The sequence below is a fragment of the Monodon monoceros genome, unplaced genomic scaffold (assembly GCF_005190385.1).
Source record: "Monodon monoceros isolate NGI ecotype Baffin Bay Population unplaced genomic scaffold, NGI_Narwhal_1 Super_Scaffold_13, whole genome shotgun sequence".
NCBI classification, from domain to species: domain Eukaryota; kingdom Metazoa; phylum Chordata; class Mammalia; order Artiodactyla; family Monodontidae; genus Monodon; species Monodon monoceros.
The window spans coordinates 10138136-10153198 of record NW_021703769.1 but is presented as its reverse complement, the minus strand read 5'-3'; the positions used below and the strand labels follow the sequence as shown (position 1 = coordinate 10153198).

The window sequence follows — 15063 nt, the reverse complement described above, 5'->3', positions numbered from 1 at the left end:
AGAGAAGGCGCCCTGCCAAGGGGATGACCCGCGTATACAATGTACTCATTGGGGCGGCCCGTGAAACCGTCCCACTTGCCGTGCGAGGTACCCAGCCCACACTCGAGGCATCAGGATTCCGAAAGAGGCAGAAGGTGGAGGCAGAGATGAGGGATTCAGAGGTTGCTGCTCTCAGTCCTCTGTGCCTCCATGCTTTTGCACATGCTGTTCCCCATGCCCAGAACACCCTTCCATACCTCCTGTCCTCACTTTTCCTAGCAAGCCACTATTTCTCCATCAAGATTTCACTTGGGCCACCTCTTCCTAAAAGCCCTCCCTAGGCTGGATCAGACACTACGGACTCTGTAGTGTTGCCAGAGCCTGAAGAGCCGTGTAGTGAAGTCTATCAAGTACAGATTCACTTGTCTGTCTCCCTACTAGACAGTGAGCTTTTTGAAGGCAGATAAAGGCCGATAATCATAACAACAACAACAGCAACAGCAGCTAACATGCGCTGAGAATTTATCTGCCAGGCTCTGCTGTAAACACATTACATGCAGTAAATTATTTAATTCTCACAACCTATGAGATGGGCACTGTTTACTCCCCTTTTACAGATGGGTTAACTGAGGCACAAAGAGGTGAATTAACTTGCCCGAGGTCTCACAGCTTGAACCCAGCAGACCTGACACCAGGGGTTCTCAGCCTCAGAACTACTGACACTGGGGGCTACAGACTTCTTCGCTGTGAGGCTGTAGGATGTTTAGCAGCATCCCTGGCCTCTACCCACTAGATGCCAGTAGCATCCCCTCCCCTCTCTCAGTTGTAACAACCGGAAGCATCTCCAAGCATTGCCAAATTTCTCCTGCGAGGCAGAATCACCCGCAGCTGGGAACCACTGCTCTAGGCCCTACAGTTCCGGGCCCTGCTCGCAGCCAAGGCCCAAAAGAATGTTGGGAGCATCCATCCACGAGTCAAACCTGAACTGATTCAGAAATGAGACATCTGCTCCCCGTCAGCCCCAGCAGGTAAATCATTTCTGCAGCAGACATCTGAAAGTCGAATTATCATCGCCCTTCCTTCCATCAAGTTCCCAGGTGCTCACCCCAACATCTAGGCCCCATGAATATTTGGGGAGATCTCTGGCCACTCCCCAAAACCTCAAGACAAGATTGCTGGGGAGGCCAGTCCAGCCCTGCCCTAGCAAGGCGTCTGCACTGAGGTCCGGGTCTTGGTCCATACACAGTGCTAGGGGCCCCCAGCTCCACGGCTTCACCCCTTTCCCCCACCCCCCATCCGGCTGTGTGACCTGGGGGACCTCTGAGTCCTCGTGTATAACACAGTTGCTGAGGTTGGTGACAATACCCACCTGACGTTTCACCTTATCCACATGAAGCCCAAAACACACAAAATAAACACTCAGTAAATGGGGCCTTCCAGTCTACTCGTATTATCATTATGGAACAAACGATCTTCTAAGTGAAAATTCTCCCCTTGCTCTGCTTTCATTGCCTTATTTTACAACTTGAAAGTGTGACACACACTGGCCCCCAAGTGCCTTCCAAAGCATTAAAAAAGAAAAAGGGAAGAAATTTTTATAAAAATAAAATGGATTGGTCAGCACTTCGGGAATTCTCTTTTACTGCTAGCCTTCAGAAAATATGTGGAGTAGGTAAAGAATGCCTGAACACCCCCTCCACTCCATGCTTTGTACTCCGTCTTCTGGGGTACCTGGGGTATCAACTAAATCTTACTAAAATGTTAGTGACACAGTGAGCTAGTTGCAGTAACAAAAATGATTCTCACTAACACATCTCTACCATATACTTTATACCAAGAACCACTATGTATGCATTTAGCATATACTAATGTTTGTCTTACAAAAGGCCTACGAAGCAGGTGATAGTTTCCTCATTTTATAAATGGGGATGAGGGTGATTAATTTGCCCAAGGTCACACAGCTTCTAAGCGGCAGAGCCAGATTCAGTCTCAGGCAGCCCACCCAGCTCCTCCACCCGCATAACACATGAAAGGGGATACTTCCTGGATGATGATACCTTAATTCCAACACATAGAAATGAGGTGTCCCCAGAATAGGAACTGCTCTGGAGCCCCATCATGAGGTAGGCTGCCCTAGACAACTAAAGACACGGATTCCTTTCTTCTGGAATATTCACAATCCCTCCATTTGCCCCAGGATTGAGTCAACGATTATTTAAAAATCCCACTCAGGGCACAAGGAGCTCTCTGCCAGTGCCTGCCCTCTTGGAGCCTCTGGCGGGGCTGTTGCTCACCCTTAAGGACACACGGCCAAGTCTGAGACAGCCGCCAGCGCCAACTCACCAGCCAACAGATCGCTTTTGAAAAAAGGAACAGCAAGAGAACATCTTCTCCGCCTAGAACTACAGGCGGGTGGAATTTTCAGGAAGCAGAATAGAATGACCAAAATAGAAACCCAGCTAAGGAACCTACATGAGGCATCTGTCCTTTGGGGAAGGGGGAAAGGACTGCACGAACCGGTGCTCTCAGGCTTGAATGACTCGGTAGAGAGAAGCCAGGGCATGGCCTGGAGGCCAGACGCCCCTCAGGCTGGCAGCAGGGCCCCAGAGCTGCGGTCCATCCCTGTCTGAGGTGATAGACCCACCGCTCAATGAGCTGACACCCCAAGGTGGTATGAGTTCCAGGCCCTGGGTTTGAGACATCACAGTCTGTTGCCATGGCAGCATTAGGATGCCACAACCTGGCACTGTACATGTGCAGCCAGAGGACAGGGGGGAAGACGGAGGGAAGGAATCCTGCCTCCCTCCATCCCACTACTCTCATAACCTCCTTTGTGTTGGGGGCTGCAGGAAATGCCAAGAGGAGCAAAAGGTGGATGGATTTTTCATCCGGCAGCTTGCACCACCTACAGGAAAGACCTTTGAAAAATTACAGATTGTGCTTCAAGTAATAAATTCAGCACTTAGCAAACTTTCCAAAGGGCCCCCCATGCCCCTACTGCCCCCACCATGCACAAATGCCGAACAGTAATTGGATTCCCAATCAATGAATCGTGTGTATTAATAATGACGGAGAATCAGGTTGTCACACCCATCATTCAGAGATGACGTGTACAGAAGCAGGGCATGAGAGGTGAGAAATTCCATCCAGATAAGTCAGGTCCAGAAATGCCAGAAAGGGAAGAAAGGCAGTTTACCATCCTGTCTCGTCAGTGTGGAACCACTAGAAAAAGCCACCTTGAACGCTATGCTCTTCGCTGACCTTGCCCCAGCTAAGGCAGCTGTCTGCCTTCACCAGACAGGGCAGAAAGGAGGGCTCGGTCCTACCTCCCAGGCAGCCTGCCATGAGGCCAGGCGCCTGGGACACAGGATCCAGGACCCGGGACAATTTGCAAGCACCGAGCCTTACAGACTGGCTACTGGCCTGGCTGTTTGCAAAAACACACGCACCCGCAGGCTGACACGTATTCCTCTTGGAGAGAACCAGAGAAATGTATGGAATCTGCAACCCATGTGCCTCAAGGTCAGCTTTTGGATGGGGGCAGCAGGGCCCAGGCATCTGGCAGACATGGGACCTCACCTCTGTCCTCAAATTGGGATAGAAAGAACCAGTTGCAAGTCATTCCATGGGGCCCTCGCGCTTTTAAGAAGTTCAAAGACCTTCCTATTTTTAGTCGTTCACTGCGCCTCGAGCTTTCCCGTGTATTACCTCTCTCTCTGGGGTTTACAAGCACCCTGGGAAGCCGGAACCATCAACTCCTCTGTGTTACAGAGGGGGGCCCTGAGACTCAGGGGCATGAGGATTCACCCAAAGTCACAAAAACAAGCAGGGGCAGAGCTGGGGTTCAAACTGAGACATCATTTAAATGCAGTCAAATGCACAGATATTAGAAGTACACCTCGTGCCTTTTTACAAATGTACGCACCGTGTAGCCACCAATCAAGATATAGAATGTTTCCATCCTGCCAGAGGATTCTCTGGTGGCCCTCCCCAGCCAATAACCCTCATTCAGGGGGACCCGCTCGCCTGCCTTCTCTCATTATAGCCTGGGTTTGCCTGCTTTGACCATTGTATAAATAAAACCGTCCGAGATGTACATGTCACAGTTTTCCTCAACCTTATGTCTGAGATTTAACCATGTCGTATGCATCTGCCGTCTCTTTTGCATCTCTGTGTAACAGTCCATCAAATGATGACATCAGACTTTACCTGTCTGGTCACCTTGCCATACTGCCTCCGTTTTTCAAGAAGACAGCCATTTGAGATTGAACTTGTGCTTCAGGGAGATCTGTCTCTAAGAAAAGACAGTCTCTCCGCATTTGTCATGCAGTGCTCAACAGAGAGCGACTTCCTCGCCAAAAGGAAAAGGAAAGATCTGGGCAGAAGAATTAGCCAGAAGTAGACCTCAGATAATCCTTCCTCAGAAACAGGGCTTGCGTGGCTACCCCGCCTCTCCGTCAAAGCCCTGCACAAGGCGACATGGGCACGGCCACCTTCCTTGCTTTCCTTCCTCTAACTCACTCAGCAAAAGCCCCCTTGCCTTTACGCCAGCCCCTCAAAGAGCTGTACCCTTTATGGAGTCCTACAACCCCTGTCACGGCCTGCGAAGCTGATTTCCACCTTTCTTTCAGGCAACTTGAAATCCAAGTGGAAACTTCCACTTGAAGACAGTGGGGCCCCATAACCCTTGGCCAGGGGCAGAGACTTAAAATTAATACCTGATTGACAGATGGGTGCTTTATTTACACTCGTCCCGAGGAGCTTTCACTTTGGTGCCGTGTTCCCCGAGGGCGGGCACACTTCATCCGTGGCCGCTGCCAAGCCCGGTCATTAATGACATTCCTCCTTTCTCCTTGGCAACGGAGGTGATGTCACCTGTTGCGGATTTCAGACCCTCATCCCACCTTCTTAGGATCACACAGGTAAAAAACAGCCCCTTTCTGAAGTCTTTACAATGACTTTCGCAGACACTGCAGACTTAAAGCGTTCCCCACCTCCTCGTCTAACGGGCACCCTTTTTCAGCACACCCAAGCAGGTTTGTTTTGATAAGGACCTTTATAAACCCTGAGCTTTGCAGGCAACTTTCTTACTTCAGACAGCTCACTCAGGCGTGGTTCAATTAAAATTCACACAGAAGGACTGGCTTTTAGAAATATGTCGTATTAACTAAAACAGGTCCAGGTGAGAAAATGCTCTTTCCCAAAACCTCAGACTAGGACGCATGGAGGGTCCCCAAATGCCAACTCGGGAAAAGCAATCTCTCTGCTCTTCCTGTAGCTTCCCGTCTACCTTTGATATATTTCTCTTGCAGAGGAAAAAAAGCACTAAAAGTCCAAGGCACAGGACTTTAGATCTAAATGCCAGTCCGTAGGAGATGCAGGGGACAAAGGAACACATTAAAAAAAAACACCACAGGGATGCCACTGGCAAAATCCATCACGTGGAGACCAGCACAGGAAAAATGACCCTGCTTCTTCAACAAATAAACGGCAAGAAAACAGACTGATGGGGATTTTTATAAAATAAAAGAGCCATAAATGGCCATGTCAACCAATTACAATGTGAGGATCTTGGTTCAAACAAATTAACCATAAAAAGACCCTTGTGAGACAAGCAGGAAATTTAAACACTGGACATTTGAAATTAAGTATTATTCCTTTTCAGGTTTGATAATGGTATTTGATTTTTTTTCAAGAGCCCTTACTTTTGAGCTACATACTATTTATTAATAAAATATTATGCCACCTGGAATGTGATTCAAAGTAAGCAGGGGTGGAGACGCGGAGAATACACCAAGGCAGAGATGACATAAGATTGGCCTTATGTTGATAATTGTTGAAGCTGGGCACGTGGGAACATGGGAGTTAACTATACCACTGTCTCTACTTTTCCATATATTTGGAAAAGTTCGTAATAAAAGTTCAGGAAAAAGTCAAAGGCAGTTCCTCTTGCTTTGGGGGAAACTATGTGGGGCTCTGCTCCAGGTAGGAAAGCTCACAGCCCCTGACGCATCCCAGGAAGAGCCTCAGGGCCGAGTCTTGCCTTCTTCCCTGAGCTCAGTTTGGGAACAATGGGCAAAAACCAAACCTCGCACCAGCCCAGGGAAGCCGAGTTTGGCTGGAGCTCTGTGGAGCCCTGTGGCTATTTCCTGTGCTGGGCAGAGAGGAAAGAGGAAGTCCCTTCGTGGGGGGAAGCCACAAGGCATCTATCACGCTGCACTTTCCAAGGCTGCCTCTTCCTGGCCCTGGCTCAGGGGGTCCTGGGGGGCCAGGGCAGGACACCTGGGGAGGCCCTGCCTCTCACAGAGGCAGCCACAGGGAACCTTGCAGCCTGCGAGTCAGGTCAACTGAGAAAGCTTTTGCAGCCGGCCAAGCTCTGGGGCTGAGGCAGGGGCCCAATGAGTCAGAACTGATCGTACGTAAGTTAGATAACTTGCTGTGATGCCAACTGAAGCCCAACAGCCAGTGGCTCCTCTCCAAAGAGCATCTTCTCTTAAGACTCGGGATTCATCAAAGGCCAAGGCAAAGACTCTCTCCTCCAAGGAACCAATGCTCTCAAGAAGTCAGGCGAGCCAGAAGACATCTCGGAGCCCACCACCACTGCCACCCGACACTCACACAGCTCTGCTGCCTGCACTTAATCACGCCGCCTCGTGGGCACCTGCCATCTCCACCCCCATTTCACAGATGGAAAAACACAAGCGCAGGGGATCAAAACCACCTGCCCTGAGGCATACCACTAATAAGGAATTATGCAACTTTTCATCCATTTATTGGGCAACGATTTATTGCATGCTTGCTAATGCCAGGTACTTTTGCTTGGCCAAGGTCACGCAGGTAGGAGACAGCTAAGTCAGAATTTCAAGCCAGGATTCCCTGATTTCAGATCTGGCGCTCTGACTTGCTGAGCCAATGGCCCCTGGAGTTGGGGGGAACATGTACCCCAGGAGGCGTGCATGACAATCTACTGGGATGTAGAAAGAAATACAGGAACAGCAGAACTCCCATTTATATGCTGTCCTTTCCCACTTTCATTTTTGTTGCATGTTTTAGGAGTATAATCCCATTAGGACAGCAGTGAACATACAATTGATAAGTACGTAAATATCAAAACATACGAGGTGAATGCACCCCATGCTGGCGTACAGGGGACCCAGAAACGCTGGAGTCAGTGAGATACTGGCTGAGCTGTAGTGCTGAGGGCAGAGACCTGGGATCCTAACTGCCCGGGTTCGAGGCCTGCCCTGCCATGTACCGCTCAACGACTCTCAGCAAAAGTTAACTGACCCCCAAGGAGTCTGACTTCACCGGTCCTGGGTACGGCTGGAACAGTCTAGTGTGTAGCCAGGATTGAGGACCACTGGCCACCAATGCTTCATTTTTCCAATTTATTCAACCCCATCACCGTACAGGACTAAAAAGCCTTGGGAACAAACTCAAATAACACAGCTTTAAGATTTTAAGAACCTCTACTCCCGATCAAAAGCTAAGGCCACCTTAAGAACAGAAGGCCTTTAATTTGGAAGCTGGGATGGCATGTGTGCAATAGTAAAGCGTGATTAAGGCAACTTTCTCCCTAGTCCTTTTGACTCCCTTGACGAGGCCGTGGCTCAGTTCAGCCCTCATTTCACCTTTCCAGCTGCACCTGGAGACACTATTTGTACAAAGCAAGCTTATTAAGGCCTGTCCTTAACTCGACACAGACGGCAACGTCTCTGAATGTCACATGTGTTCAGCGAACTGCTTGCTTAGGGTAGAGCTCTATTTTTAGTAAGCACCAAAAAAAAAACCCATGATACTATATCCCAGCACCTCATTTGTCCCAATTTGTTTACCAGGCTGTGTCCCACATTGGCCTGGGGGCCAGGCAAGGGCAGGACCACATCTCATTCGTCTCTGTACCCCTACAGGGCCTGGCACAAAACCAGCATTCAGTGAGTGAGTGCTGAAAGAATGAGGTTTAAATTGTGCCCTGTGAATGGGTTGAGAGCAGGTGGCCCTGAGTCGAAGTGCAGGGGACATTAGGGCTCCAGCAGGGCCCGTGACTCTACTTGGAAATGGTATAAGAGGTGCGCTGGGGGCAGAGGGGATGCTGGTTGGGGTGGGGATTTGTGGAGGGGGGAGCAGTGCAGGAGGGTGTGCACATGTGCAGTGTGCTCCTACAGCGTATGGGATCTATGGCTTTTATCAGCCTTTCAAAGGGCTGTGACCCGAAAAGTTTAAGGATCACCAGAGTAAACTTTACAAGCAATGACCAGGAGTCCATTTTCCTTTCTGAAAGGTCAAAGTTAATGCCACGTGCATCGGCTTACCAGGAATCAGAGGAGGGACACACCAGACCCACTGAGGTAGACTAGAAGCAAGCGCTCCTGACATGTCAGTCCCAACACAGCCCGGAGGAGATCTGGCACCTCTGGGAGGTGACCGGGTATTCCCAGGACCAGCCCGTCTCTCCCAGTGTATTACAAGTTGGGAGAAGTAAGAATGCATTGACTTCACAAGCACACACAAAAAATTAAACTTCTGATCTGTCTGATCACAGCCAGCACACCTCTCCCCTCCAAGGTGGGCTCAGTGGCACTGGTCAGGACTCCCATAGTCCTGTCCCCATTCTTTCTATCAGTATTACTACATACTTAGCTCTCTCCCTCAGTAGAAAAAAATAAGAGTTTACTTTGAATGCCTCTAGGCAAATAAATCTGAAAATCCAGATAGGGGAAATAAATAATTTCTTAGAAAGATAAAGTTTACCAAAATTGACTCCAGTAGAAATAGAAAACGTAAACAGACCAGTTCCCATAGACACAATCAAGAAAGCTATCGCAGAACCACCCCCATGAAAAGGCACCAGATCTAGATGGCATCACAGAGGAATTCTATCACAACTGTAGAAACTGGATAGTCCCAATAATACACATGCCGTTCCTGAACATAGAGAAGGAAAGAAATTTAAACCTAACAGCATACCAAAATGGACATTACAGACAAATATCACTCATACATACCGCTAAAAGAAATCCTGAACAAAATATTATCCAGTAGATGCCGGCCCCATCACCATAAGAAAATAATACACAGTGAGCAAGTGGGGTTGATACCAGGAATATTTCAATATTAGGAAATCTATTAATATAAGTGATCTTAGAAGAATAAAATTATATTTTTCCATAGATGCTAAAACGTCTACGGCATAACTCAACTCCCATTCTTAATCAAAACTCTCATGAAAATAGAAATGGATGAATACTTCCTTTACGTAATTAAATACATATGTCTCGATTCCAAAGCCAACACTGAAGGTACTCCTGCTGGGGTCAGGAACAAAGCAAAGATGTCTACTTTCCAGTACCATGTAGATGCTACTGGAGTTACTAGTCAATGCAATTAGACGAGTGAAAACAATTAGAGGCTCTAACTCATTGAGGACAGGGACTGAGTCTCATTTCCTATTATATCCCCAGGATCTAACACCATAGGTGCTCAATAGTTGGATGGATGAGTAAATGCATAATGACTCACATTACTGAACACCTCTATTAACAAAATCAAGGCTTTAATAAAAAGCTAGTAAGAAATCACACTCGTTAAGCCATTCAAGGCAAACACCACCATGAGGTGAGTACTATCATCTCAGTCACGTGACAGCTGAGCAAACAGAGGTCCGGACAGGTTAGATGACTTTTCCAAGATCACTCTGTTGGTAAATGTTTTAAATTCCAGTTTTGCATGGTACCAGGCCCCTAACAAACTGCTTTACATGTGTCTCTCATCAAGAGAGGGAACGAGGAACAGAAAACAGGCTCTGGAGCGGGACAGCCAGGTTCATATTTCAGCTCTGCCGTTTACCAGCCCTGCTTTCTCGGGAAAATTCCTTCACCTCTCTGTGCCTTTGCATCCTCCTCTGTAAAATGAGGGTGACAACAGTGCCTACCTGCTAGGGTCGGAGGGGTACTACACGAGCTAACAAACACCTGCCACACGTTCAATCTCCATAAAACGTGCACCCGACTTCCCCCAAATTCCCTAAGTGCCGACACCAACTTCTGACAACATCTGGCCCATGAGCAGTCCCCTTCCCTCTTTGGTTTTTCGCCAAGCCCACGCCCAGAGTTAAGCAGAACACCTCATGTGCATCACCAACATACTGTCACCTGGGACAAAGCCCAGTAGCAAGGTAAGGGCTAGTGTTGGCCCTTGGGGAGACCCATCATGTGGAAGAAGAGAGAGGGGACTGCTATTAACATCTGGGTGAGCCAGACCCACATCTGGGACAGCTCACTTTAGCCTCCCAAGGCTCCCGACATCCCTTCTCTTCCTGAGCCATGATGTTTCTGTGCTGCCGACTTCCCAGCAAGGGGTCATTATTTTACAGATTTCAGAGCATAAAGCCTCACTCTTTAAGCGGGGCTGCACACAGTGACCTCTTTCCAAAGAGCACAGTTCAGAAAGGAGTAACCTTACAGTGGAGGAACCTGCCAAAGGCTACCTCAGCCAGGTGGTCAAGGCCATCATCAGTAGTGATAAATCATGTTGATAGTACGTACCCTCGATATGATGTGATGGAAATGGTCACTTTACCTCTGTGGTCTTCCTCCCCCAAAACCCATAGCCCTGTCTAACCATAAGAAAAACATAAGACCCCACTGAAGGGACATTCTACAATGTACTTGATCAGTACTCCTCAAAACTGTCAAGCTCATGAAAAAAAAAAACAACAAAATAAAAAACGACAGTCTGAATGTGAATAAAGTACGGACTTAGGTCCATAATACTGTATCATAATATTGGCTCATTAATTATAACAAATGTATCAACTAATGTAAGATGCTCATCATATAGGGGGCTTGGTGCAGTGCTGGGTATATGAGAACTTGCCGTACTATCTTTACAACTTTTCTGTAAATCTAAAACTGGTCCAAAAAATAAAGTTTATTTTTAAGAAATAGATTCTGGGGCCTTCATTGTGGTCATTTAGACACCCCTCTGGCAGCCACCAAGCACCCCTTGCCAAGAAAAACTATGAAAAGCACCTCCCATCGGATTTGGTTTGGAAACTGTTTCCCCAGAAATCTCCCCCCACTGCAGGAAAAAAAAAAAAATTCGTTGATTGTGAATCTGGGAGGGGTGTAAGTATTAGTTCCCTGCAAAACATGAGTTTAATCTCAACAAACAGCAAGACCACTGATGCTAGAGGGATCGTTTGCAGATTCTTAACTGTATCTTTTCAAAGCAAAGGATGGCCTCCGGATTGCAACTCAAGAAGACTGGTCTCTTTGGCTGGATAATTATTTCCACCTCCAGCCAAAAGAGAATAATTATGAATTACCATCTTCACTTGGTATCCGAGTGAGGGCGTCTCCGAAATCAAAGCAAGCCCCTCACCTAAGGAGCTTCACCTGAAGACGCTGTGGAAGGAAAGTTAAAACTTCTCTGCCTAACCCAGCATCTCTGGGAAACAGCAAGCCCCGGAGAGTCCGGAAAAGGCCTCCTACACATAGCAGGCAGCACAACCCCTTCCTGCTTTCCCTAATGCAACCAAGCCCAAGTGCATCTGGAAGTTACCACCAGGCCTGCCCCAGAGGCTTCAATAAGCACTGGCTGGGCTAGGCTGTCAAAATCAGGAAGCCTAGTTGGGTTTTTTTTTTTTTCCAAGACAACCTGCTAACCAGAAAAATACAGTGAGGTTGGGTGTACCACCTTCTCCTTCTGACCAAGGCTCCTGTTAAACACGTGAAATGACGGCCCAGCCTGGGGAAATCCCCGGTCCCCAGCGCAGAGCGCACTTGAAGGCACCGACCAACAGGTCTCTGAGGCAGGAACAGCCTGCATCTTCCTGAATCCACAACCGCCCACAGCCATGATGACCGCGGAGTGGGGGATCCCTTAATAAAGCTCACACTGAGCCATGCGGGGTGATGTGCAAACACAGCGGCAGACCCGAGGGAGGAAATGGGCCAGCCGCCCAAGATTAAGTCAAACCACCCTCCAGCATTAGATACAGACAACCTCTTCCTTAGTGTCAACACAAAGTCCCCAACGACGGGCTCGCACGCGGTGGTGCCCGGAGGTGTGAGGATCCGCTTCACCTGCCCTCTGTTTGCACCAGCCCCTTCCCACGAACTCCATTCTCTGGCTTCCTCATCTCCTCCCTCCAAAGGCAAACCAGTAGCTTCCTCTGCCCTCTGACGACCAGCTGCAGGCAAGAGGCCAGCTGAGACCCCTGCCACCCTTGGCTTTGCTACCAGTGACAATCAGGGAGAAGTAACTGGAAACCAACGCCCTACCCGGCAGAGTGAGCCTAGCGCCCCCTAAAGGCGGCTGCAGTCCCTGACGCCTCGCGCCCTCCCTCTCAGCCGGGGGGAGAGGCACCCCCTCCGCTCCAGGCCCCCCAGTAAGTGTGACACGTGGGGCAAAACGGGGCCCTGTGTCCACTGTCCAGGCCCAAGCCCCAGCCCGGGCTCGGAGGCCAAGCCGGGGCGAGCCTCCACCGACCTTCGATAGGATTCAAATAGTCATAATCGAAGAGGATGGAGAAGTCGAACTCGTCTTGGGGGCTGCCTCCAGGCTCGTGGCCCGGGGCGCCCCCGCCGTCGGGATCGGGCTGCGGCTCCTGGGCGTCCATGGCGCGCAGAGCAGCGGGAGGGCGGCGGGCCGGGGGCGAGGGCAGGCTCGGCTGTCTCCTGGGCCCTCGTCGGGGGTGGCGAAGGAGGCAGGAAGCGGGGCGGAGAGGCGGGTGGAGCGGCGGGGTCACTGCCCTCGTGGGAACGCACGCCGCGTCCAGGGACGGCGCGCCTGGCGCAGCGGGTCCTGGACGCTCCCGCGGGAGCTTAGCGGCGGCGGCGGCGGCGGCGCGGGCTTCCTGCTCCGGGAGGCACCTGTTGCAGCCCGGGGAGGGGAGAGGGGAGGCGGGGACAGCGCGGCCGGGTCGGCGGGGGCGGGGCCGCCACCCAGGGACCCGGGGAGGGAGGGGGGAAGGGAGGGGAGGAGTGGCGGGCGGGCCCAGGAGGAAGGAGGCCGCCCCCTAGCCCTGGCAGCACTGCCCTGGCCGCACTACCCGGGCACCGCGCGTAGCAACCCGCCGGGGCCATCGCCAGGCGCTCTGGTGCGGCCGCTGCTCCTACCCTCCCCGCGGTGAGCTCTGCACCCCTGCCGGATCCTCCAGATGAGAAAGCCTCTTGTCGTTTGCCCTCTATGACCGGCTGATCCCAACCTTTTTCCTCTTTTCTAATCTAAGGGGGCGGGGGATGGGGGGAGGGGGGGAGGGAGTGCACACACGCCCTTCTCTTGCAGACTCGTGTCTCCAGGTGCCTCTCTACCCACAGCTGTGGCATGGTTTTCACGTACATCAGTCACCTGAGTGCCCCTGAACTCAATTCCCAGGACCTGGGAAAGAATCAGAGATACTCTCAGAGCGCAAGTCCCACCTTTACATCTATACCTCTTGGCCAGGTGCCAGGGACCCAGCATGAACCAGACACTGCTGGGGCTCAGTTTCTGGTGGGGGAAGAGTCATGCAGGAGATAAACAGGGGAGCAAAGATCATCCCCGTAGGGTGTCAGGAGAGAACTCACCAGAGAAATAGGGTAAAGGCTGGGGGTTCACGAGGCTTTGGTCACTTCGGTGGTCAGGTAGGGCCTCTCTGGGAAGGTAGCATTTGGTTGAACCAGACTGATGGGAGGATCTGGGGGAAGAGTGTTCCGGCGGTGGGAACCAAAAGAAAGTAAGAGCCAGAAGGTGTTCTTGTGTGGGAGACCAGGAAGGAGGGCAGTGCAGGTGGAGAGGTTGGCAGGTGACAAGTACGCCTGGACGCTTGTTAAAAACACAGATTCCCAGGCCCCTCACTGGAGCTTCTGAAACCCTAAGTCTGGAGTAAAGGCTCAGGGTTGTGTATTTTTAAGCAGGCACCCAAGGTGAATGTTATGAACAGGTACATTTGGGGAACAGTACATAAGAACCTACTACCACCCCCCATGAAACAATTCCAGGGGTCTCGGACCAAGTTAGCTAAAGTCAGAAAACAGACTCAGGTAAAAACGGTGAGATGAGAGCAGTGGCCTCAACCCTTATGGCACGTTAGCATCACCTGAGACACTTTAAAAAAAAAAATGCCTGTTTCCACGTTTCAATCCAAACCCACTGAACTGGAACACCCAAAGCTGTTTTTTTGGTTTTTTTTTAATGACCTCAGATGAATCTAAAGGGCAGCCAGTGTTGAGAATCGCTGGATCAGAAAAGTAGGTGGGAGAGGTTCAAGGAGTCCCTGAGAACCACAGCTTGATATCAGCTGGGGACTGACTCTAACCCTTCCCCACGTGCCAGAAGTATAGAGAAGATGCACTCTTCAGGGGGAGCCATCTCTGCTCCGTTAAGGGGTTTGTGTGAAGCTATCAATCATCATTCATTCCACAAATCTTTACTGGGCACCTGCTTGGTACCTGGCACTGCTACAGATCTTGGGCATGCAGCCATCAGCAGGACGTGGACTCTACCCTCATCATGTTTCTATCCTGTTAGCAAAGAGACACAGCAATGAATAGGGCTTTCCAAATTGCACTTAGACCAGTGGCTCTTAACCCAAGCTACACATTAGACTCACCTGGAGAGCTGTTCAAAAACTTCAAATGGCTGGGCCCCAGGAGGGGCCAGTTATAATCGGAATGTTTGAGGCCCAGGCATCAGTACCGTGTAAAAGCTCCCCAGATGCTTCCAATGTGTGGCCCGAATCACTAATATAGACACAAACTCCATTCCAGGGTCCTGGGCCTGGCTCAAGATTTGTGAACTTTCAGAGTCTTGGGAAGCACTTTCTGGTTGTCAGAGCATAAACAAATCCTCTTCTTTGTTTCCTAAGCATAAGCGTACGTATATTGGGTGTATCCAACAAGCATCTTAGGGGTGGCTGATAAATTTAGGTCGAGGAGAGGCGGTGACCCAGGCTGCGACACTTATAGCCAAGTATCTAGAAGGAGATGGATGCTCTTGGGTCCCTATGACAGGACTCAAAATCCAAACCCTGAAACTTGGTCAGGGATAAACAAAGGAACCAACCAGTCCTTGTGATATAGAAAAGAAGAAAGGCTGGTG

At 50.1% G+C, this 15063-nt stretch overlaps 1 protein-coding gene across 9 annotated transcripts in view; it reads right to left on the bottom strand.

Moving 5' to 3' along the window:
- Window positions 1-12843, bottom strand: part of NFATC2 (nuclear factor of activated T cells 2) — a 141193-nt gene extending 128350 nt beyond the window's left edge. For 3 of the 9 annotated variants that reach the window (XM_029221635.1, XM_029221634.1, XM_029221633.1), the window contains exon 1: window positions 12472-12843. Coding sequence is in view for 4 of the 9 variants with exons in the window: in XM_029221629.1 (XP_029077462.1) it covers window positions 12472-12601 (130 nt within the window). In the remaining 5 variants the exon portion in view is untranslated. The remainder of the gene's footprint in view (window positions 1-12471) is intronic. The other 6 variants (XM_029221629.1, XM_029221628.1, XM_029221626.1 and 3 more) reach the window with 2 other exon arrangements.
- Between the last annotated feature and the right edge of the window lie 2220 nt (window positions 12844-15063).